The sequence below is a fragment of the Candoia aspera genome, chromosome 1, assembly GCF_035149785.1.
Source record: "Candoia aspera isolate rCanAsp1 chromosome 1, rCanAsp1.hap2, whole genome shotgun sequence".
Taxonomy (NCBI): Eukaryota; Metazoa; Chordata; class Lepidosauria; order Squamata; family Boidae; genus Candoia; species Candoia aspera.
The window spans coordinates 34845809-34872747 of record NC_086153.1 but is presented as its reverse complement, the minus strand read 5'-3'; the positions used below and the strand labels follow the sequence as shown (position 1 = coordinate 34872747).

The 26939-nt window shown below is 38.8% G+C and overlaps 1 protein-coding gene across 11 annotated transcripts in view; it reads right to left on the bottom strand.

Moving 5' to 3' along the window:
- NRXN1 (neurexin 1) overlaps positions 1-26939 on the bottom strand; it is a 1050871-nt gene that overhangs the window by 25918 nt on the left and 998014 nt on the right. Inside the window, exon 1 of one of the 11 annotated variants that reach the window (XM_063301651.1) lies at positions 21579-21678. The exons of the other annotated variants lie outside the window; for them this stretch is intronic. Within the exon in view, the coding sequence (XP_063157721.1) occupies positions 21579-21611 (33 nt within the window). The 5' untranslated portion in view covers positions 21612-21678. Of the gene's footprint in view, positions 1-21578; positions 21679-26939 lie in introns of those variants that run through there. 11 annotated transcript variants of the gene reach the window in all.

The window sequence follows — 26939 nt, the reverse complement described above, 5'->3', positions numbered from 1 at the left end:
AGTTAAATATTATTTCTTAATTGACTGTATAATGAAAAAAGTAAGCTTAAGAGTGTAATTTGTCATCTTTTTTTTTTTTGTTCTCACATGTAATAACAAGTAAGAAATAAATGAGCTATCTCCTTGCTCCTTATCAGTGTTTTGCTCTAGTGCCTTTGGATTCTTATGCACAGAATAGTCACATATAACAGAAAAAGGACACTGGATTTGGATGAATTACCACTCCCTATAATCACAGGCAAACCAAGCCCATTATGGGCCTTGTTCTAGCAGGCTGTGGTGGGGATCCTACTCTATTTCAACTCTGAATATGTCTCTCTCTCTCTCTCTCTCTCTCTGTGTGCGTGTGTGTGTGTGTTTTCAAATCAGTGTTGACTCCCGGTGACTGCCTGGACTAATCCCTGCAGTTTTCTTGGCAAGATTTTGGAAATGGTTTGCCCTTGCCTGCTTCCCAGGGCTGAGAGACTGCTCGCCTGCCCCAAGGCCACCCAGCTGGCTCTGTGCCTAAGGCAGGACTAGAACTCACGGTCTTCCAGTTTCTAGCCTGTTGCCTTTAACCACTACACCCAAGTGGCTCTATTACTCTGAATTCATATATGCACATATATATGCTCAATGGGAGTTATTTTATATACAGTAACAATGTAGAAATATTTTAATTACATTGTTTTAATGGAAATATTACACAGCACACAAAATTACAAGTGGTAGGTGCCAAGAACCCACGTAGTGGTTTTCTGGGTGGGTGGGGAATCCCACAAAGTAAGTAGGGGCTGCCGCATCATGCCTATGTGGTAGAGATAGGATTTTCCAGTTCTAGCCCTCTAATTGTTGGCAAAAGTCTTTATACTACAGAGTTTTTTTGTTTGTTTATGTTCTCTTTATATTTCACAAACTTGTGAAAAGTGATTATATTTGAATGCAGTTTGGTCCTTAGTTGTTCCTAGGCACCTTGTTTATGTAGTCTTATTTAGGGCTCTTTTTTCCCCCCTATACCGAATGCTTTGATTTATTGTTACCTGCCTACAATCTGTCAGAAATAGGGTAGAATATTTTTTGGATACCCACATTCCTTTGAACTACTTACTTATGACATGGAAAATGATCTATAAAAATGGATTCTTCATGCCCTTATTCTTAAGAGATATAAAAGTATGGCCCCAATTACTCAGGGGACTGAAAATGTAATATTTTCTCTAATGTTTCTCTAATGTGCTCATTAAAGCTATTTAAGATAATATTCTTTTTTTGTGTGCAGTTTCTCCACTGTGTTAACCTCTGCTCCATTCAGTGGTCCTAGCTGTCCACTAATGGCTTCAGTCTGGACTGGAGAAGTGTGGTTGGATGGTAGTAAAGAGAGGGTAGGTAATGGGGTAGAACTACCAGCGGGCCACATAGCAGACATACAGACCAGCTACAAGTACCTTGGTATCCCACAGTCATATGGAAACCATGAGGATGAGGCAAGGAAGACAGCAACATCCAAGTATCACCAAAGGGTAAGACAGGTCCTAAAGAGCCAGCTCAATGGGAAGAAAAAGATCCATGCCATCAACAGGTATGCCCTGCCAGTCATCAGATACCTTGCTGGTATATTGAGCTGGCCAAAGGAGGAGGTGGAGGCTGCTGATGTGAAGACCCAGAAACTCCTCACAATGTATGGAGGCTTCCACCCCAAGTCCAACACCCAAAGACTGTACATCAGGCTGAAAGAGGGCGGGCGGGGTTTGGTGAGTGTTCAAGCCACTGTCCTGGATGAGACCCAGAGCATCCAGGAGTACATCAGTAAGATGGTGCCTAAAGATGAGCTGTTGAGAGAATGCCTGAGACAGCAGCAGACGCAGGAGGAAAATCAGGCAAAGGAAGTGCCATGGCAAGACAAGACCCTGCATGGGATGTACCATCAACAGATAGCTGAGGTGACTGACACTGAGAAATCCTACCAGTGGCTGGAAAGGGCTGGACTAAAAGACAGCACTGAGGCACTGATCACAGCAGCACAAGAACAGGCACTAAGACCCAGATCCATAGAAGCAGGAATCTACCACACTAGACAGGACCCAAGGTGAAGACTGTGCAGAGAGGCCTCAGAAACAGTCCAACACATAGTGGCAGGGTGTAAGATGCAGGCAGGAACAGCATACACTAAATGGCACAAGTGGTTAAGGTGCTGGGCTAGAAACCAGGAGTCTGTGAGTTCTAGTCCTGCCTTAGGCATGAAAACTGGCTGGGTGACCCTCTCTCAGCCCAACCCACCTCACAGGGTTGTTGTTGTGGGGAAAATAGGAGGAGGAAGGAGTATAAGGTATGTTTGCCACCTTGAGTTATTTATAAAAATAATAAAGGCGGGATAAAAATAAATAAAAAAATAAGTAGCTGGCATTGTGTGCAGGAACATCTGCACAGCATATGGGCTAGACCCTCCCAAGTCCAGATGGGAGATTCCACAGAAGGTTGTGGAGAATGACAGGGCTAAGATCCTGTGGGACTTCCAGATCCAGACAGACAGGCTGGTACTGCCCAATCAACCAGACATCATGGTAGTAGACAAGGACCAGAAGACAGCAGTGGTGATAGATGTAGTGGTGCCAGGGTTGAGCAGGACACATACTGCCCATAGGGATGAGAAGGGAATTTTTATTTTGTTGCTCTTGTTTTGCTTTCTTTTTTTCTTTTTCTTTTCTTTTCTTTTCTTTTCTGTTTAAATAAATAAATAAATGCTTTTTAAAAGAAAGGGCTGGGGAAGGGTATAAACAATTAAAATATACAAACAAAAAGATATCCATCAGTGCAGTTGGAAGAAGCTCTGAGGGGCCACAAAAAGAGTTTGGGGAGCCATGCCCTGTTATAGAGAATTTTCCTCACTTTAAACTCACAACAGGATAAGTGGCTCTTGATCACTTAGTGATCTTTGTAATTAAGCTGGGAACAGAATATAGGTCACTCTACTCCCAGTCTGCATCTTTCCCTTACTATTACTTTGCCTTTTCACATCGATTTGGATTGTCTTACTCTCCAGTTAGGTTATGGATTTTAAGTAGACACAAAAATTCACATGCATTTTGATGCAGATAAATTCATATACAATTTCCTCTGATATATACATTTTTAAAAGCACTTTAAGATAATCTCAACAATTTGAGAAATAACAAAACTGAAGTTTAATAGCATACCAGTTCACATATTGGCCTGGAAAGCATGGATTAATTTATATCAATTTATATTCTTATGAGAACCCACCAAATTTTGCCTTTGCATGAGGTTTTCAGTGGTTTTCAGTGTTCTCCTTGACTGAGAGATGGAGCCAGGAATGAATTTGGCATGAGAGGTGGAGAAAAGTGCTTGCTGAGAGATGAGCCAAACAATTTTTCAGGTCAGAACAAAGGTAATGATTTGATCAGGTGGTCCATTAACATAGTTGGAAACTGACAGATGGCAAACAAATTTCCATAACTGATTACCCACTCAAATCAGGTTTGCAGAAAACAGGGAAGTCCATCCAGTTTGAAGCAACAGTAATATGAATCTCTCTCTCTCCTCTTTTTCCCATGACCCACATATACACATATGCAGACCATGCACATGCACGCACACATTTCTGGATATTATTAAATTGATTTTCAACTATCAATGAATGCACCTTGTTTCATGATAGAACTACTAACCAGAGGAGAACAGTGTTGCTATAGCAATTGCATGGGAAAATATCTATAGCCCTCACTACAGCTCCAGGTCTGAAGCTGAATACAAGTGTGTACTGTCCCTATCATTTGCTCCACAATGTCTGTTGGTTTTGTATGTGGATAAGGAATATATAACTTAATGCTTCAGGTAACTGGGAACTAAAACTAAGACAGTTTCTATGCTGAAATTCCTTTCAGTAGCACTGCTTTTTAGACCAGGATGCAAATGGATTACTCCATTTATTCTTATATTAAAATGAAATAAGGGCATTGCACAGATAAAAAGCACAAAAACAATTTTTGACATTTCTACATACCTAAGATGGGTGTATTTTATGCAGAAAAGTAAATGCTAAATGTTTCCAAAGATAAAAGAAGGAAAAACATACATTCTGAAAGGTTAGTGAGCCCTCTAATGAAGTATTTGATAATCTTGGTCAATGAGTTGGATTGTGTGTGGTTCCTCAAATCTAGGCACTGTTCGATTATCCCGATCTCTGAGATCCATCAAATTTAATTTCAAGTCTAGCTTTTGGACAGGTACAGTCCTGGTCACCCTAGTGACTGACTTAATATTTAGCACTATATGGAGGGAAATACTGTACATAATTTTGTTGGGTTTTGTGAATCCCTCAGTGGATTTCATTGCTGTTAATCATGATTCCCCTGTTCAACTATTTCTTTGGACTGCATTTAGTAGGCACAGAGTTATGTGATTCTGTCTCCTACTGGAAGAATGATCTCAGAAGCTGCTTCTATCATGATCACGCTGAATTCTCTAATAAATTATAAGCGATGTCATCAAGGCTCTTATTTCTTGGCATGGATACATGAACTCCATATAAAAAGCCAGCATTATGACTCCATATTTTCTCTCTTGTATGGAGAAAATGTACCAAGAAAAGGTTTCAGTTCTTTTTGCTTCACGATTTACACAATCCTCCCAAAATTATCTTTCCCCTTTATAAAACTTTCTTACCTTTTCTCACTAATATTTAGTTCCAACAACAAATGGAAGGTGGGGGAAACTGAAAGAAGATCCATCAAGGTACAAAGACAGTCCAACCATCATCTGCATTTGCTTACTGATTTGCTCTCCCCACAGCCGCAAAAAAATTTCAGCATCATCAGCTTTGCAGCTATCTACAGTTTACTTTCCAGTTACCTGTAATAAATTGTGCTTCACCTAACAATATGATGTAAGACTGAACAGCATTTTGTTCTGTTATACACAGGGTCGCCATGAATCGTAAACAACTCGATGGCAACTAACAACAACAACAACCTAACAACATCTATTTGTTTATGGCATGTCTTTGTACATATAATTGAAAGGTTACTATTTTTTGTTATGCCTTTCAAATCTCCTTTGATGGCAATGCTCAAAGCAATTGCATGGGATGCAGTGTACTTATTCATCCAAAAGTGCCTTTTAAACCTTTCAAAACCTACTTCATTGTACGTAGATGAATAGAGCAGAATGGTTTATTAAGACATAAACTGGTGTCCTCCAACATGTGGAATGTGGAATGGAATAACAACTTTTGAGATTACTGAACCAATCAGAGTTAATCCATCACAGATGTTTTTATTATTGCTTTTATTGTAAACTGCCCAGAGTCCCCCATTGGGGGAGATGGGTGGTAATATAAATTTAATTAATAAACAAATAAATAAATAAATAACCATGACAGAACTATCTTTTGATAGTCTCTTGGTAAGAAGTACAGCTAGTGAATATTCTCCATTTATTTCAGTCAGGGCTGCAACTGGGGGGGGGGGGGACCGGGGCATGTGCCCCGGGCGCTGCACTGGTGGGGTGCCAAAATGAGTGCTGGGGGGGGTGCCAAAATGGGTGCGGAATCCATGTTTGCCCCAGGTGACACAGACCCTAGTTGTGGCCCTGATTTCAGTGGAGTTTTCATGAGTTCATTGCATCTATTGGTATATAAAGTAATATCTTTAAGCTATAACTTAATTCCCCAATGTGGTGCCCAGAGGGTCAATGTGCCTATAGACATCTTCACAATCCTTACCTCAAGTACCTTGTAACATTCTTACATGCTTTTAATTTAAAAAAACAGAAGAAGGGGGGAGACCTAACATGCTACAAACTAAAATATCACCTTCCAGCATCAACTTCATTCTAAGAATATCTCTGTGCCCCAACTGTTTCCCATAACCCTTTTTTTTTGTTAAGAAAAGGTTTGGTAGTATGGAACACCCTGTGGGAGAGGTGCAGAGCAGCCAGTACTCTAATTAACTGATCAGCTATAGTTGATCATATTGCCATGGCAGCCATGTTATGGACAGGTAATTCCCTCAACAGCTATTTTGAGAAATGTTTAGTCCATATTCTCAAAACTATCCAATGTGTCCACCAGCTGATAAAGGCTGGAAACCATGGCTATATAATGATGGTACTTCTTTAGTTAACTGAAGTCTGGCTTCTGTTTGTGACTGAAAGAAAGAAGTGGAGAAAGCACTGGGGTAAGTCTACTTTTGTTTCTATTTCTCAGTCCTCACTCTGTATTGGTTTACAAACTTCACCATGCAGGTAATTCTTACACAATTGCCTATTCAGAGAGATTGCAAAGAGTTCTGTTCTCCTTCTGAATTTAGGCTGTGGACAATCTATTCTACCATTGTCAACATATCCACACCGTATTAAGAATAATGTACCAGACATCTGAAAAACAGTAAACTGGAAGGATAATCACAAATGGCCTTTTTCTGAAGGCACAATAAGCCCTAATTTAGTGCCCTTATCTATCTTGAAAACATGATCAATTATTCCTGAATAAGAATTTTTTTTCATAGTTACTATTCCAATAGTACAATTTACACAAACATCGCTGCCCTTGTTACCATATATTATTTTGGGAGGGTAGCTATCTCTATGGCCCGACTTATTGTAATGGTTATTTTTATGTTCCCTAAACACCACATGCACCACAATAATGGCATCCCACAGTTCAGCAAATGTTTTGTAAGGACTGCAATCCAAGTCGCTCAGTTTTCTAAGTTAAATTTATTTTTAATAAGGTTATATTCATAATTAAACCTCTGCCACATGCATCGATTTGTACTTACAAAGGCTCTTACCTCATGCATCCATTTTATACTGGAAACATGTCAAAGTGCCAAAGCACTCACATATAAACAGGAGAACTAAGCATTTGCTCAGTCGCTCTATGTATCTGAAAGCTGCAGAGAAAGTCTCAAATATGCAATTATGATTTACAAATGGTAAAATGGCAAGGACAGGTTTTTTACCACTTTCAATTAAATGAAGCACTCACTGCATATATTCCTGATTAAGTATGTACTAATATTTAACTCATTCCTCTTTCAGTAGACATACTGCACTAAAGACAGTGTTGAGGGACAAGAACTACCCTCCCCTTTAAAATTTCAGAGTAACCCAAAGGTGTGCAAATTACAGGCTTTATGGACATTGCTTGGAAAGTGAGCCAGAACAAAAAATGGTGGTGGGTTGAATCAGGGATGGTTGAATTGCCCCCTGCAATGATCTCCCTACCACCCCAGTTAATCTTTGTCTTTTGGGGGGAGGGGTCATGTGGGTTACATTGCAAAGAAAGTGGATTGCAGCCGTCATCATATCCATTTACTAAGAATGCTGTGGGACGTCTGGGTGATCCAGAGTCATTTTTGTAAATAATGATATAATTTTTGTAAATGATGCTGTAGGCTTATTTATTGTTTGTTCATATAACTTATATATCTTTGATCAAGACTCATGGTAACAATAATAAAACCATTATTAACATACAGTTAATAAACATACCATTACAATTAACTAAAAAACCTTTAAAAAAAACCCACAACAAAACAAAGCCAGCAAAGACATTAGACCTCAAAAAAATGGTGAAAACTATAGCCTTCATTGCCATCCTAAAGGCTAGGAGACAGAAGGCCATTCATATATTGGGTGGGAAGCTATTGCGTAAGAGAAAATGCCTGTTTCCTCATTCCCAAAACTGTAACTTCCTGAGAATAGGAATCTACAGGGTCCCTTCCTGAGCTGAACATGTAGGATAGGTACACCTTACTTGGAAAGGATAGACCCAAAGATATACTGGACCCAAGCCATGTAGGGTTTATACATCATAACCCAGCACTTTGAATTGGGCAAGGGAACATACTGGCAACCAATGTAGCATCTGTAATACTGGTGTCATCCTGCTAAAATGACTCTCACCTATTAGCAAGCAGGCTGCTGCATTGTGCACTAAGCAAGGTTTCTGAGTCACCTTCAAAAGCAACTTCAAGCAGAGCTTGTCACAATTATCTGATCTGGAAGTGATAAGAACCTCCAGACCACAAACCTGGTTCTTCTGGGGGGAATGTAATCTATTTAGAGCCAAAAGTGGAGATGATAATGAGCCGGGTGGTTTCCCGATGTACATCATTTCCAATTTGCTGTGATTCAATTTAATCTGGTTTTGTCTCCTCCAATTCCTTACAGTCCCTGGATACTAAGTGAGGACTCCTATACCATATCCAGTACAGCCAAAGGTAGAGATGGCCAACTGGGTGCCATCAGCATATTGATGGTACCTAACTATCCCATTTTTAGATAAGACATTTCTAGTTTTCGAACTAATTTTACTATGAGACAATCTGGTGGACTTTGAGGAGGTGTCTGCTGTCATATTGTTGCGTAGGCTTTCATTAAAATATATGCAAGTAAGAAAAACAAAATGATAGAAAATGAACATTAACACACCAGGAGTTTTGTATAAAGAAAAAAACAGGAGGAGGAGGAGGAGGAGGAGGAGGAGAACAAGGAGAGAAGGAGGACTATTTCTAGGATCTACCAAAAGAACTGAAGCATCACAGAGTAACTGTGAAGCTACAGATCCTCTTATCATGCAAACTTTCTCATTTGTCTATTGAACCAACTGTATGACAAAAGCCTGCCTGATCAATTAAACATTTCTATATGCATAACTAAGCCTACATGGTTATACATATTCTTATGTGTAATGAAAGGGGCTTAATTGAGATTTTGTGTTTGTTTACTTCAGTGTATTTTTTAAAAATATAGCTAAGAAAAATAATACTGCAAAGCTAAATAAAAATGGTTAACATTTCGGTGGCTGAAACAATAATCCACTAACAACCTATCAGCATTAATTCTTCAGTAAAGTTTTGCTTGGTTTCACAGTTACACCTGTTGTTCTGTGCTATTCCATGACACCAATTAACAAATTAATTTGCTTTTAAAAGCAATAATACCTGCAGAATTGGATAATGGCTAAATATTGAGTTATTTTTTATTCCATACACAGTTGGACTATAAAACAGGGGTAGCTTTATGTTAACTTCTAGGATGTTGCATCTAGAACCATATTCTACATTACACAGCTGCTTTCACCAGATTTAGCATTATATTGTTTGAAAGGCCACCTCTAAGCTGATATTCATAATAAACTGTGGATTCAACAGATTTAACCATTTTGTACATACATCCAATGTTGAATTAACTGCATACCATACAAATTAGAAATTCTAACAACAGAATGCAATATTTGGATATTCTTATGAGAGATGATTTGTACTGTACATGAAATCCAAAAATTACAGCTGAGCAAGACCATCACTATGGCCATAAAAATGCCACAAAATAATGTGCAAAGTTCCAAGTTCTCCCAAGTTCTTTAATAGGTGAGTTGGCACAAGGGGGGGGGGGGGGGAGAAGGAGAAGGGAATAGAGAAAAGTCCAAAAATTAATCCAAGCATCATGATAATGAGGTCTAGAGCTACCCTGCAGAAATAACGTATGCACCTGCTGTATTCAAAAGAACTCTTTTACAATTTTGAGCAATTTTAATTGAGCTTCTGAAATTCCTGTTCCTGGTAAACTGTGTTTACATCTAGCATTTAGCCTCCCTCCCAGCCAATTCATATTACAGTTTTGGACGAAGTGGTTACATATTCCCACAGCTTCCACTCCTACTTCCATGTTTTGACAACTGCTTTGGAATGGAATCATACTGTTAGACTCCTCCAAACGTTTCCACTATGTGCATGTGTTTTTCAAGACCACAGCTCAGTTATTTACTGCTAAGTTTCCACATAATGACTAATGTACCTGGCACTATACCTGGTACCTGATAATTTTTGGCTACGTTTCAACTGTCAATCCATTCTAGAAGTATCTGGATGAAAGTTGGATCAAAAGGCGAAGAACCTATAATGAATTGCAATTCTTGCCGTGCACTGGGCCAAGACACTTTGGGTACTTCCCAGACAGACACTGCTTTCACTGCAGAAACCCTCACAAATGTTCCTATACCTTCCTGGCTGATGGAATTAGAACAAAATTGGTTTTTCATTGTGATCTCTGGGCTTGGTTGCATTTTGCAATCCTAGCAGAAGTCATGATATCCTGCATTGCCTGAGTGGGTCACATCTTAGGAGCAACCATCCCTTGAAAGAGGTGTGTTCATTGTTTTTTATATCTGATGCTGAAATTTCTTTTTAATCATTTCTATCATGTTGTGCATCTTCAACAAAATGCATGACAGAAACAGCTGCATGTTTGATAATACAGCTGTCCTTGGCAAGACATTGTACAGCTGCAGAAATTTACTCCCAATAAAATATAAACACTGCTGAGCACACTGAGATTCCAGATTGTTTCCACTAATGGAACAACCAAAGGTGATAGGTGCCAAGAGTAACACAAACATTCAGTGCAGCCAGTGTTCTGCTATTCTACCATTTCTTCTCATGAATCTGGCATTTGCTAGGAAAATGCCCCAACACTGAATACAGTACTTGTAAGAGATGTCCTATTATTTCTCCATTAACCAGTGCAAATAGCTAAACAATTAAGAACGCAATTGTGTTGTTTCCTGTGCTGCTTTGAGGAAAACTGCACCACTGTTAAATATCTGAGAATGGACAAGAAAAAAAAAAAGAAGGAACTTTCAGAGCGAATACCATCAGCAGAGCCCTTCTGTATAATTTTACTCTTTATGATCTTTGCTGCTATAGAAGGCATACTGTGGTGAATTTTGAATTTTCTTAAAAGACATGTTGTTGTTGTCACTATTATTTAGGGGAAAGCTATTCTGTTTGTCTCTAAGACACTGATCCACATTGTGTTCTTTATCTTTTATTTTATTTAGGAATATTCAATTTGCATTTTAAGTGAACAGAGCAGATACGTACTTTCTGGTCTAATGCATGGCTCTGAGCACATTTTTGCTTTTTTGCACTTTTGCACTTTTTCTGAATGTGATGATAGTACCTCTCTTCTCAGAAAAAGCAATAAAATGCTTAAATTTACATTAAGCGTAAAATGTTATGTACACACGATGTATAGAATTTTGCAAGCATTTTTTTTCTCATTCACAGATTGATGTAGAAATGGGATCAAATAATGTACTAGTCGTGCTGGCCAGAAACTATGGAACCTGTAATCCAACAGATCTGGAGTGCAGGTGTTAGGAAGGTTGATGCAAATAAACATCCACCATAAATATTAGCATCTGCAAGATCAAACACTATCTCCATTTTATACATCTTTACGACCCAATGAGTGAGGGTGTGTTTTTTTTTAAGTTACGGAGAATAGTTCCGCTTTCTTTCTCCTTTCAAAGCACCCTTTTGATAATTTGTAAATTCCTTTTGAAATAATGTACTGTCTGACAGTTACCCAGCTGCACATTACAAACACAGAATCAAACCTCATTAGCAGGCTATGATTGGAAATCTCGATAAATTATAAATTCATGAATCCAGAAAAGTGGATGATTAATTCAAAAGCTTGGCTAAACTAAAAGTCCCAGAGAAAAACAGTGATGCTTCTACATTCAGTATGAAGCTTTTTAATTAAAACAAAAGTTTCAAAACAAAGCAGAGCTTGCCAAATCTCTGAAAATCACCGACAGAACAGTATCTAGTAAACTAGAAATCCAGTTCTAACGATGGACTACATACCACCCACTCCCTTTCTACAAGCATTTGTACATCTTAAAAAGTGTCCCCCCCATATGTCATCCTTAGATAAACATTTTACCAAGATATACAATATATGCATACCCATCCACTCACTCTAGCTTTTCACCATGTTTTCACAAGTTGAAACTCATCCATTTTTTTCCTGTCAAACACAACTACCCTGATCTTTGTTAGATTAGATACAGTCTATCTAGCATTTCTGCAAATAATTCAGGTTCTCAGCCAACAATATGGCATAATCTGCATACACAAGTCCAGCTATTCCCAACAACTACATCTTTACTGTCACCATAACTATTTATCCATAAGTACATCAAATCATCAATGGGACATTACAGATCTTTATCTTATTTTCTCTTAATGATGAACCATTTGCTAACCACTCTCCTTGTTGTTCTGTATTTCAGAACACCTCTGAATAATTCTGTCTTGTCTTCCACATGACAGTACTTCAATACTTGAACACTGCTATCATGTCTCCCTGTAGCCTTCTCTTCTCCAGGCTCAACATATCCAGTGCCACCAACTATTCCTCATTAATTTTTGCTTCCAGGCCCTTTATTATCTTGGTGGCTGTCCTCTGGACATGCCTCAGTTTATCAATATCATTCCTAAAATATGGTACCCTGTACTGTACACAATATTCTAGAGGAGTGATGACTTTGCTTGATTTCAACACTATACTTCTGTAGATGCAGCCTAGGGTTGCATTTTTGTATGTGTGTGGGGTTTTTTTTTGCAACGGCATCATAGTGTTGGCACATTTTCAGCATGTGTTCCACCAGATAATGCAGATCTTTTTCTGCGTCAACATGTACTCCTACCTAGCATAGAGTCTCCCATCCTATCCTTATGCCTTTGATTTTTCATCCTTAATTAAACCTATAACTTTACTTCCCTGCAATAACATTCCACAAGATCAGAACCCCTTCACTCATTACATCCTTCCTGTTTTTCTTAATTTCATAGAGATACATCATATCTATTTTTCTTTCATACATTCTGTTTGTTAATTTATGCTCTTTACCATTTACTTCTCATCACTAGATTGGCTTACAGATACCACTACCACCATCCATCAGTGCTTTGGTTAGCTCAGGCTTTCATTTAACATTTTCTTTTAGTAAGACTGAGGAGTAGAATTGGTTACTAGTCTAAGGGACATCGATGTCATATGCAGCATTCCCTGCTAAGGATAAGTGCAGTACCAGTCAGTTTTGGCATATTTGGGGCAAACCATTGCTCAATTTTACCCTAAGCATATACATGCTATTCTGTGCAAGCTATGATGTTTAATCTAGAGGCTGTCATGCAGACCAACACCAATTGGATATGTGTATTGTACTGACAAAAAAGCTTAGGGTCTGTCTGGCCATAAAAAAAAATAAATGCATTTTTTAAAAGTATTAAACAAAATTCTCATCTGTCTTCCTTGTTTTCCATAATGAAAAAAATGAAGCATAAATTCAACATACAAATAAAGTATGTTTATTTGGATAAACATAAAAGGATAACAGCAACAAAGGCTATTAAGTAATCTTTCATACCATTCCTCTTACCTTTTCTAAAGATGAAAATCACAAAGAGTTTGTGGCACGACATACATAAAGAAATGCTATTAAAAGTACCGTTCATTATCATAATCATCATAATTGTATTGTTATCATCATTTTTAAAATGTAAACTATCTCTTTGACAAGCTCAAATTAGAATGTTGCATTATATGTTAATGGAATTTTAAATGCTTAAGGCCAGGGAGGCTGAATGATTTCAGTTCAATTGAAGATGCTTGGTCCATAGAGCTATGGTAGATTACAAAGGTGCTCCTTGCCACATCTTTTATCATCTCTTACTATACATTTATGTTTGGATTTTGCACTTTTGTAGGATAGGAAATCCAAATTGCAGCAGTTAACCTGCAATGCCCTAACACAGATCAGGGATGTGTAAATCATTCTGAATTTGTTACCTGTCAGTGATGGCTTTTACGCCAGCAATTTGTGACATCGTCCTAGCATCTTTGTGACAACATAAAACCTATCTGCATGGATGATATATCACCACAGTGATAGCTGGATACGTTTTCAGTTACTAGGGTAGAAATCTACACTAGATGTAGTTTTTTTTTAATGAATTCTATTTAAAGCAGGCAGTCCACATATGTTCCACTAACACCCCAGTTTTTCCCCAAACCTTGAGGTCATGCATGCAATTCAATAGCAAAATCACCATTTCCACTCCCAACCCAAATTAAGTAAAAATACAGAAAAAAATAGCTTTGCCATTCCCAGTGAAGCTATCACAGCTTCCAGCAACCCCACAAAAGATTGGCAGGTAGAATTGGGGCCCTTCAACATTGTTCATGCTATATATACAACATTAGAGGCATCATTGGAGAGAACCTATGGAGGATTTCTTTTGTCTGCTTCTGGTGATAGACACTTAAATCTTTTGTGTTACACAATTGTCCTCAATAACAGGACATGTTGATTCTGGCAAAGTTATGCTACAGGTTCCTGTTTACACTTAGCCTGGCAGGGACATAAGGCTGGCTGGGTTCTTCCCTAGAATTCCCAGTCCGTTCCTCTCAAGCTGCAGCACTTCTCATAGTTTTACATAACATTCCAATGCATTTTCTGAATTACAAGGGCCAGTTAAAGGGCAGCAAGAGAGCCAATTTGGTGTAGTGGTTAAGGCTTCAGGCTAGAAACCAGGAGAGTGTGAGTTCTAGTCCCATCTGAGGCACAAAGACAGCTGAGTGACCTTGGGCCAGTCACTTTCTGGGACCATTAGGATAACTTTCACTGCAACAGCCTATCTTCTTAGTATTATAGTAGTTTAGGAAATCTTTTGAAAAGTGTTGGTGCTGTTTTGATTATTACATGTTTGAAAGCATGCTGTTTGTAATGTTTGGAACTGTAACTGCTTCTCTAAAGGCTGTATTTTAACTCTGTAGTTGTATCCTGGTGGTGGTGTCCACTGACTTGTTGAGATTAACTGTTTAACTATATCCCCAAGTCCTGTATTAACTCTCATCTTGTTATATAAACATTTTTATCCCTTTCTAGGTCTTTTATTAAATTATTTCTTTTTTCACTTCCTTGTGCCTGAACATGCTACAATATGGCCAGCCGTGGTGCAACTTTCTGTTGTCTGCAGCTGTACTGTCTTAGTTTTGAGATAACTGATGATCCTTGTCCAGGAAAAGTTGATGTTGCCTGTAACTACTGTTATCTTTTGAGTTCAATGGTGAAACTTGTGAACTTTGTATTGTAACAATCTATGTTCACTACCACTATTGCCTATAATGTGCTTAAGGGATGAATTTGTTAATTAATTCTGTCTGCTGCTGCCAATATCTGTCAGGCTTCTGACAGCCAGCCAATACACATGTAACAGTGTTCATTTGAGTGTTTTTCTAGCCACCAGCTTTTGAATGTTCATATGCCTCTCATGGCACTGACACTCTGCACTGATGTAACTGTTGCTTCCCATGACACCGGTTCCATGGCTCACCCCTGCAGAGGGTGAGCTGCGGCCACTGATTTGCGGGGCTCTTCCCTTCTTTTTTGCACCCTGCCATTAGCTATGAAGTATTGAAACAAGGTTGTGTTATTCAAGTTTTCCCCTCTTGGCATTTTTTCACCAAACTGATACATACAGGCTTGTTATATGCAAAAGTAAGACATAGTTTTGACTACATGATTTTACTCCACAATACAGGCCAGTGTTCTATTCTGCACTGTTTGAGAGGTATACTGGACAACCTCAGCCTGAGACCAACACATACTAAATCTCAGTTTTATTAAGGAGATTTGTATTTAATACTCCCTACTGATATAAACAATTCCTCATACAGTAGATATGTTGGATTTTTTTAGATGTCAGAGCTGTAGTGATCCACTCAGAACCTCAAATGTTTTCCATGATGCTTAGCTTTCCAAGGGACTTATCCAGCTGCTCCTTACTTTGTCTTTTTTCTTTTGCTTATAGAGAACAAGTCATTCTCCAAGCAGAACGCTTCCACTTTAATGGCCCTTATAATTCAGAAAGTGCTTTAGGATGTCCTGGCAGCCTAAAGTCTTCCTATCAGTACCGTTCTTAAGCTTTCCAACTGACCCCATCTTTCCAGAGTTCCTTTTCTTGCAACTTTTGACCCCAGTTCTGCCTATCCTTGTGTAAATTTTCCTACATTTGACATTCCTACCTAAAACAATAAAAACAGCAATCCTCTTCCTCATGTCAGATATTGACTGCAACCATTTCATCACTAGAATATGGAATCTTCTTTGAATTTAAATACTGGCATGGTCATTATAAGTGGCAAAGAATCCAGCAAGCTTCTAAGGGAGTGAAGTCATTTCTCAATACACAATAGTGGGCAGCTGGGACTAAGACCTATTTTTTATGAGGCTGATTGAGACAAAAAAATAAAAGAAGAATTAGACAAGGAAAGATGGTTGACTTCCTGAGATGGGGCTGGTGAGAAGGAACTCAACCAAGCAGGAGGAGGAGGTAGGGCACCAAGGGAAGACAGGCAAAAAGGAGCTGACTTTCCAAAGAGGCAGAATCAGCAGGCTGGTGATTCTCATACACATGAAGTCTGTTCTCCATGAAATAATCCGATCTTGTCAGGTTATTTTCTGCCTATGAAATATCTTAGCTAATTGCTGATTGGTATATCTTTTCTGAAATGAACAGTGCCTGGAAGACATTTTTAATTAAACAATTTCATTTTTTTTTAAAAAAGCAAACAAAAATCCTGTGTCTTTTCCTATTTGGTTGCACACGATGCCCATCAAAATTAATGGGAATGGAATATTGTTTGGGTACCAAAAGTAGGTTTGGAAAATATGTTCTTATACAAGATGCAATGCATAAAGTAATGTGTTACAGCATACATATAGGTTTCTGGCTTGTTTTATTTTGAGTGCAAGGAAAATTCTACAATGCATTTGACTTCAGTAGAAGAAATCAGCCAACTCTATGGCACAGGAATGTTTACCGCAGTGTTTCTCAACCTTGGCAGCTTGAAGATGTGTGGACCTCAACTCCCAGAATTCCCCAGCCAGCCATGCTGGGGAATTCTGGGAGTTGAAGTCCACACATCTTCAAGCTGCCAAGGTTGAGAAACACTGGTTTACCCCAAAGGCTGCATTTCCTCAGGGACAATCTATTGCAGATAATAATCTGATTATACTTATCTGAGTAATTCTATAACTCTTAGGTTCTTGGTATTCTTACCTGAAATATCATACCAGATCATGAGATCTGGTAATCCTACAAGATTTGGTGTAAAACTGTTTATTTATTTTTTTTTTATTTTATATGCAGAAGAGAAAAAGGAAAAAAAGAAGAAAACACATGCCAAAAGAAAAAAGGAAATTTAAAAAAAAATTGTTACATACAAAAAACACCATTCAGCATAATTTTTAAACAAATTATAAAATGTCCATAGAAAATATTATTAATCACTTCTATAGACGCCCAATTCATAAACAGAAAACAAACAATCCAATGTATCTTTCCAGCATTAAACGGTAATCTTTTTTGCTACCCTTATAAATTCAGTTCTTCACTTAATGGTAAGTTCCAAGTTTAAGGAAGTACATTTTCATCCTTAAAGTTACCTATCTTTCTAACATTTTATTAGCAATCTTATGGACATTGCACCAGAATGAAATATTGTTTAGAAAATTTATTTAATTTGGGATTCTGCAGGTGCCATCTGTGGGAGTTGCAGGCACTCTGTTACCTGTGAATGCATGTTGGAAACCTCTGTTACAAGAAATATCTACAAAACTTAGGACGCTTGATCATGCAAATCTCCTTGGGCTCTAAGTTTTGTTTTTTAACTACAGCCATTTCATATTTTATCTAGTCAATGATGGATTGTTTAAAATATTATCATCTTTCTTTTTCACAAAATCATTAAATCTGGCAATCAGGGACAATATTGTTAAATTGTTATTTCAGTAGTTAACACTGTAACCTGACTTTTAGTGATTCCGCTGTGAAATCAGAATAAATATCCAATGTATGGTGGTTGAAATTAAGATATTGGCCTGCGACTGGACAGACCTACCCTAAACCACAAAAATTTATTAAGTGACTTCTGGCCAGTAAGTCACTCTCTTTCAGCCCAACCTATTTTACAAGGTTGCTGTTATGGGGAAAATGCAAGAATGCTATATATGCTTCCTTGAACTCCTAGAAAAAGGATAATATACATCTAATGAATAATAAATAGTAACCTTGAAAACCTTGAGAATATACCTCTAATGAAAAATAATGAGATTTATTGAGATGATGAAGATGTTGAAGACACAGAGTACAATCCTATACTGGATGCATAGCTAACTTTGATCCCATGCTGCCCTCCAAATGAACTAGTAAATAGCAAGGGCTAAACTTCATCTTATGCTAAATTCAGAATCATCTTGTCCTATTTTATTATACAACCATAGCAGAGGAAGTAGTCTGGATCAGGAATAGCAAAAGAGAAAATTCCTTCCTGCCTGTAATTTAGTCCCACTGAAAACTGCCCTGGCTCTTGCAATTTTCCTCAACAAAGGCTGCACTTGGAGCCAACGAAATCTTCTAGGGGACATTCTCTCTTTGGAACAAATTACAATTCAATCCTGATTCTGGCCAAAGATATTTTTAAAGCAATGCAAAAAAAAAAAAAAATCCCAAATAGACACATTATGTACATTTAATGTACAATGTATTTTGGTTCTCATTCATCTGGATTCTGGACAGGTCCAGTTCACATATTACACTGCACTGAGCATTTGAAGAAGCTATCTTCAAGGTATACCTGAAAATGGAGAAAAAGAAAATGTGGCGTACGCATAAATAAATAAGCATATTTGTTCAAATCATGTATATCCCACTTGCCCAAAGAAGACAATAGAAGATAAAAGCATAAATCAGTAAAACAGTAAAGTTAAAAAAGAAAGCATCACAATTGCCTAAAACAGTTTCACAGCAACCTTGTAGCACAACAATAAATTATCCATAAAAGAAGAGCACTAGAGTTACCTACTGGTAACGTTTAGAACTCTGCCACCCTCTCTTAGAAGCCTAGGGAGTACAACTCCTCAGATTCCCAGCCAGCATGGCTATCTTTCTAGCTAAAAAATCTGGAAGTCAGAATCCTAACACCAATGGAAAACACCAGTGGGGGGAAGGCTGAACTACACTATAGTTACGAAAAGTTTCTAGAGAAGCCAAATAGTAGCCAAGTTCCTGTCAGAGTAAAATACTGGGGCTTGTTGAACATTTCTGGGTAGGACCTTCTACACAGTTTTATAGGCAACCTCAGCAGAAAGAACAGCTTGGCTTGAGTTCCCTGTTGATAATGCAGTCAATGGGAAAAAAACCAACCAGATTTGTCACTGCAGGTAATACCTGAAATGATAGCTGTTTAAAGCTTCGTACTCAGTCTCCAAAATTGCAAAAATGCCTGGATGTTTACAAAATCCTGAAAACCTAAAAGAACACTTGGGCTTTCTGAGAAACATTTTATGTAATTTGCAGAACCAGAGAGTAAAATGGAAAGGTGCAGCAATATTGGAACGATCTTTTCATGGGGTGAAAACAAAAACAAAAACAAAATCTCTCTGCAGTGCATAAAATATGGTGAACAATTCCTTCCCCAGAGCAAACTTTCTATGGGTAGTGGGGCATTTTTCTTTCTCTGTTAGGGGAACATTCAATCAATCATCAGATGTCTATAACAACAAGCAGCAGAGTCCAGAAAAACATTGCCACTTGATTCTGTCAATTGTAGACATTAGCCCTGGAGCTCACAAAAACGGAGCCCACCTTAGTCTTAATAATTAGAGCATGCATAATCTGAACTGGAAGCAGTCTGCCTGCATCCTGCTGCCCTGCCATCTCACTTACAAAGGTAGATGGATTTAATGCTCTCACCCTGCCAATTAACTCTGCGTTAACTGGCAAGGATCTTCCCTGTGATGGAGGATTGGGGTGGAGGCAATTCAATTTCCATGGTGACCTAACCTCTTCACCTCTTCTACTCACAGCTGTTAGCTGTGTCAAATTATCATGCCCAAGAGATCTAAGATGAATGGCTATTAGGAAAACTGAGATGAGAAATGGCAATGTTCTTAGGCATAATAATTTCAGATAGAAACTCAAAACAGGCAGAAGTTTTCCAGAACAAGAGAACCCAATCAATGATTTAACCCAATCCATCTCTGCTGATCATCACCATTTCTATCCCTCTGACAGATTTGTTTCAAAATCTGTAAAATGGTATTTTTAAAATAACACCACCATCTCAATAACAGAGCTGTGAAGCTAGTGCAGCATGTTATGCACAATTAAACTGCCTGACCTCACAAAACCAACCTCACAATTTACTTGTTAGAGACAGAGAATGCTTCTGCTTCTCATCAGAACACAGCTTGCTCAAGTCACAAAGAGGAACAATACAATTTCAGAGAGAAACTTTGCACAAACTTTGATACTGAAATAAAAGCCCAGTATAATTTCCCTCCTTCTCATCTGAAAGCACTTCCTCAAAATCAAAATAAAGAGCTAAATAATAATCCATATGGATTGCAATGGATTAACAATTCCCCAAAAATACCAAGGCACACTTTCTAGTGAATACATAATTATTCAGAGATTTCAGGAGACATGAATCCTTTACCCTTCTAAGAACAGAGGAGGTGGAAACCCCCCCACCCCCACCATTTATTCTGTTGGTGGTGATCCTTTGTTTCCTTTGCTCTGCCTCCGAATACATCTTTTGTCTTACATTCTCATCGGTTATCATATGTTTGTCTCCTTGTGTAATGAGCTTGCCATCACTCTCCTGGTACACACAGGCTATATAGAACATCCAAATCCTTTCACTGTTGTTGGCATGAAAAAAGACTGTGAAAAAGCAAGGCACTATTTCCGTAGCAGTCAACATGCACATACATTCAGCACAAAAACGGTTTATAGACACAACTGATGCCTGGCTTTGGGGGAAAAAATGAATGATTCTAGAATAATTTCAATACACTACAGTCAATGCTTTGGAGGTTTGTTAGTGCCATTTACACATTAGAAACAAATAGTTAAATCTCTCTCCCCGACACAATACAGAAAACTCCCACATTATTATAGCATGCAGATTCCCCCCATTCAGAAATATATCCACAATTTCTAAAAATGCTCGTTTGCATTATTTACCATGAAATATTAGACAACCAAAGGCTATTATTCCTTTGTACAGACTTCTATTTTTTTTTTTTTAAAGGCATGTATTTCACAGATATTCTTGCTCGGTAAACAGTCACAATGAAACAAGACAAATCCACATATATACACACACATGCAAAACTGTGCTTCAAATCATGCACACTCAGGATTTAAGCATTTTTTAACCAAAATAATTACTAGGTCATTAACAACAAAACAACCTCGCAATTATTGAAAACATCTGTTCCCCATGCTTGCACTGATTTCCTATTTCCCTTTTCCAAACATGCAAAAATGAAGAGGCACATACACATGAACATACAAACATACAAGCAATGGATTAGAAAAGCAGCAGATAAAGAAAATCAAAAGCATCAGGGTTTAAAGTGCTATTCTCTTGAACATAAAAAGTTCCTGAAATTGAAAAGCTGATCGCGTGCAGAAATTTGAACTCCTTATTTTAATGGCATGCAATCATCAAGGAGACAATCTCTAATTTAAATAAAAGCAATTTTGTTTAAAAACAGTAATTGGTGCAAATGATTTTTCCTTCTCCTTTTTTATTTTTTTTATTTTTTTATTATATATTTTTTTGCTTTTCGACTAACAGTCTCTTAAACCCTGCATGCTGCAGTGCTTAGCCTCTGGTCTGCATCGGCCGTGAGAGAAGAAGGCTACCTGAGAGGTTTCACAGTGCCATCTCATATCCATGTCTGCCTGGCTACCCTGCGTGCTTATAGCTTTTTTCTTAATTCTTAATGGAAATCCTAGGAAATTTAGTCCATCCTCTGAAATCAATACTGGTGACAGGAGAGCTCCCTGACTCAGTGGGAGATCAAGATGATAAATTGCCTGCGCATCAGCCCGGCCTATCAGTGCTCTGCACACAGATGGAAGAGGAAAGGGGGGAAAAACACAGAGAAAGAGCTCGGCTGGTCACATGCTGCGGAGAAGCCAATGGACAAATCGCTCCTGCAGCAGAGGATGCTGCAGTTTCTTCTGCGGATGAAAAGTGCCACGTTTCACCATTGGTTACCACTCTAGTCAGTCTGCTTTCTCTCGCTCTCCTGTTTTGCGATTTAAGGAGTAATGCTACACATTCTCATTATACAGTCACCTCCACTCAGATTTTTCCTTATAATGAACTGTAACAAATGTGATTGTATGGGGGAAAGGGAGGATAGAGAAATGAAGCCCCTCACTGTGATCCCACTTAAACTGTTTTGATCTATTCCCCTTCAGATGATTACTGTGTTTTGCCTCATATTAATTTGCAGCCTTAAACAGAGCAATTAGCACACAGCCCTCAATCCAGGATGCCTCAGAAAAGCCTTCTGACTGTAATTATCCTTTTTTTTAAAATGCCCAGGCTAATCAATGGCATTTGTGGTGTGCATGTTACGTTCTGTAATTAATATTTTCTGAACAAAGATTCCATAAAGACAATGAGGCAATATAGAGAGATACTTTATAGAAATGCCACTGCGCTAATGAGAGCTGCAAAGTTTTAAAAGATTCATGCCCAACTAGGCTAAGCATATGATACTGAAGGGGGAGAGGGAACAAAAGGAAGAAGCTCCAGCAATGTTTTCAAAGCCTCTTGCACATAAGTAGGTCAGCAAACAGAAAGAAAAGAAGGATCTGGGTAGCCTTGGGGACTTCCACAAAACTGGGGAATCAGCTAATCAGATAACCTATGTATAGTGTCAGCCGATCAAAAGACTTAGATCAACAAGGTACAGCTATAGTATTTGCCACATATAGTATTTGCAGTATTAGCAAACTCTAATTTGCAGTTAACCCTAGCCTGCCCAGCTAAAATATCAACAACTCTTTTTCAGAAGAGTAAAGAATCAGCTGGAAGTCTTTATGGAAACAAAGCACATCTCTTATTATTCATCCATCCACAAAGCAGAGACCTGATATGATTCTTCTTCATGTTACATCACATCAACCTTGTTTAGGCTAAACAAAAAATACAGTTGGTACTCGTTTAGCAACTGCCTTGGATAGTGACTGTTTGCAAATACAACTGTAACAAAAAAATCATTTTCCAACCAATGCACACATTTACACAACAAAAGCCTTTGGTCTAAAACTGATTAAGGTCTGGCCAGTTTCAGGCAGCAGCTGGGAGGGAGGGGAGAGTTCTAATCAACTATTAAGGTCACAGAGGGAGCTTGTTAACTTGCCCTTAGCTCTTTTTAGGGAAGGGCTGTGCTGAGGAGAAAAGCAGCTCAGGAAGAGATAATTTGTTTAAGCAATCTCTCCACCCAGTGAGGGGCCAAAAAAAAAAAAAAGGAAAAAATGGTTCAGGCACAGGACAGCTTATGAGAGAACTTTATTTGAATGAGGTGACAGTAACCAGAGATCTTTGCAGCATCTCTCTCTCTCTCTGTGTCTCCCTGTGTGTCACATGGTTCACTTAGTGACCATGTCACTTAGTGACCATTTCACTGGAACCAATTGCAGTTACTTAACAAGGAGTACCTGTAACAAAACAGTCACTGTATAGAAACATCAACCTGCCAACAGAGACCTCCACAGAAGGATCTGTTGTGCTGACAGTTAAATCCAAATCTGAATCTTGGTCCAGCTATTCCAAAATCCACTAGTGCCTGTAAATCTCATGAACATACATGGTGTTGAGTCAAAATACTGGCTTCTGATGTTTTAGCCATTAAATGCTTTCAGCATTCTTAGCTTTACATTAAAATATAATTTTGTAATATGTTAATCCATCCACTCTGAACTCTCAGTTATGGTACACCCAAATGTTATGTTGACTTATAATATTTGTACGGCAAATAATTTTCACTTTGCAAGTCAAGGATGTCTCAAAACTACCTCTTTATGAATGCCCCACCTAATACGGCTTTTTGCAGAATAGGCACAAATTGGATTCTACATTCAGGGGAGTAAAACCTCTATTTTCAACACTCTTGTTTTTCAAATTTTTAGTAGACTGAAATTGAGTGTTCTATGGAAAGGGGTAATGATATATCTTTCCCCTTAAAAATTTTGGGGGAAAATATTTTCAGAACCAAGGAAAAGGTCCTCCAAATGTGGTGAAATAGTTCTTTCCCCACATTTATTCCTAAATTCACACACTGAATCATTACTTAAAAACTGTAATATCCCAGTATAAAACTTCCTGTAAAACTGGGTCATTACAAATAAAATGCCACAGGTATCTTGCATGTACCCTTTTCAATAGGCTGTTTTAGACAGTGTACTTTTAAATAGACATATTTTTGTGTGCTCTTCAGTAGCCACATTCACTCACTTTTCTGCTAATCATCAACTGCACAGTCCTCCAAGTATAAACCAATACACATGCATTTATGACCTCCCTTGGAAGACACGTAAGTGACTGATAAATGTCTCTAGGTGTATGGTAATGACGGTGGATGTTGAGAATATCTACACTAGCTCTAACTATCTCTCTGTTTCTCTTCCTTTACCAACAAGGTGCAGTGATTTCTAAACAGAACGCAATATAACCAATCCAGGAATAGTGAGCATGCTTCATTTGCCTTGCTATCCTATACAGTATTACATTTTACAAGTTTTCATCTAGAACCAATGAGTCATGACAGCTCCAAGAGTTAATGTTATCAAGTGCTTCTAACTCTCTTTGGGCTTTTTGAGAATCACTCAGCACTACCCAGAATAATGAATGTCTATGGTGTTCTTTACTACAGGAAAGACAAAATTAAGTTAGCAAACAAAAGCTCATCACTCTGACTGTCATTCTGGAGTTAAAAATGTCAATTGCTACAAACCTGCATGGTTGTTGTATATATGCATATATTAGAGATAAAACTGTTGAAAAGTTGAAATAACAATTTTTAAACAACTTGTAAAATAATACAATTTGGGAGGAAAATTGAAATACATGCATTCCTTATCTTTTATCACTCTTTACAGAAATATATTTTGGGGACTGCTCATAAAATTATATTTTCTTTGTGATTATGAGAAGCAAGCAAGATAAAACTTACCACTGAAAAGAAAATATTTAATATTGGTGTAATACAGAACAAAAAAGTTAGGTATTCTCGATAAATACAGAAAACACTAATTTTCAGAAAGGATAGAAAAACAAGGCTCACTTTGTTTTTCTATCCTTTTTGCCACCTGAAAGACTACCTAATCAGTTTCATTTTTCTGAACCTGAAAAACTATTATCAGCAATGTTTACTCCTTTTTTCAAAAAAAATGTTTTCATGGACTTTTGAAAAATTATAGATCTACCTACATTGAGACAAACATGTTTGGATATGGATATATCTTAAATACTTTTCTCCAGTTAATGTCTGCCCATCCTACCAGATCCAGTAAGGGTGGGCTTTATTGTTAAAATTATGCCTTCTTGTGGAACCTTGAAAGTGTGTCTCCTATGAAATAATACCCTCCTCAAGACTGCACAGTTCCAATCTTGTTGTCATTTAGGAAAATGTGTCTCCTTTAGCAAGCCCTGGGCCCTGCACTAATATTGGTATTTTATATTTTGGTTGCATATGATGGGTTTTTTTTTCCTCCTGACATAGCTATACACACATATCACACACACACAGAAACAAACAAATATTTTTTGCTATTACAGTTTTTTTTCTCTCTTTCTGTTACCTGTTTTAATGTTTGATGTTTAATGTTAGGGCAACCCATTTCAAACTTCAAATTACTTTTCCAGGCTTAAAACAAGGTGGATTGAGCTTTAAATGTTTCACATTTTAAATGCTTTGAACAGCCCAACTAATATATACATACATACTAGGGAAGGGAGGAGATCTGTTTAGTTCAAAAGCTGATGTTTGCAACATAACAGATAAATATGTTATGTTTGCAACATAACAGATAAATACCTAAAGTAAAAACCAAGATGGCGACCACAGGCAGACGCTGTTTGCCACTCTGGGGGGGTGGTGAGTTTGAGATTGCCCAAACTGCAGCCGCAGCCTCCGTTTGCGGTTTGAGGTTTTTATGGGGGTTGAAGACAACAATCCAAGTCCAAATTGGGAGTTGGCAAAATCCCCCCCCCCCATGGACAGAGTGGTAGGAAGAGGTGGGCCCTGTTGCAACGGCCTCTTGGAGCCAGAGTGGGAGTCGTTCCTCCCCCCCCTCCTGTCCTTGCCTCCACTGGAGCCCCTGGTTGAAGCGGGCAAAGCAGCAAGCTGCCTGGCAGCTGGCAGTGAGGCATTCGGGCAACTGGCAACCGGGCGGCTGGCAGCGAGTGGCGGGCAACCGGGCAGCAAGGGGTGGGCAACTGGGCGGCTGGCACCAAGCAGCCTGGCAGCTGGCAAGCAGCAAACCTGGGATGCTAGCCTGGCTTTGGCGGGGCGGCAGAACCGGGCGGTGCAGTGGACTCTGGTGGCCGGAAGATCCTGGCAGCGGTAGATCAACCAGCTGGCCGGGGGCGTTAGGGCACAAGACAACTGACAATGAACAAGAGGCTGGAATTGGGAATTCGGCAGACTGGTGGTCTGAGGCACTGATGAACTGCAGCACGATAAAGCAAGCCAGGCAGTCTTGAGAACATCGAGATAGAGATTATAGCAAATTAACTGACCATCCCTTCCTAACCATCCCAGGATATAATTAGTCTATTAGGGATCCCTAAATGGTGAATGGTGGGCCCCTTCAGGTGTGAGAGACGTGAGAGGGTGCCCAGGTTTGGAAGGGTAGTGCGAGAATACTCACCTTCTTTAGTGAGAGGCAAGAGGTGAGGAGTAGTGGTTGGGTAGCCCCCCTGCTGACTAATGGGAGAAGCTGAGGGGGGGCACGGTGTGTGGGTGTGGGCGGTGGTTGGGCTCTACCAGTGCCAAGAGCGTGGGCTGGTGCACTGGGGGGGGGGGCACCATTGCCCTGTGATTGAGTTGTGGTGTGGTTGTGTGAACGAATGGAAGGGTCCCTATCCTTAACCAGCGACCTTAGGAGTCCAGGAGTGGGGGCTAATGGACCTCGAGATCCCGGGGGTTGTAGGGCATGGCAGGTGATTGAGGTGGTGACAGGTAGGGGATGATATGACGGGAGCCA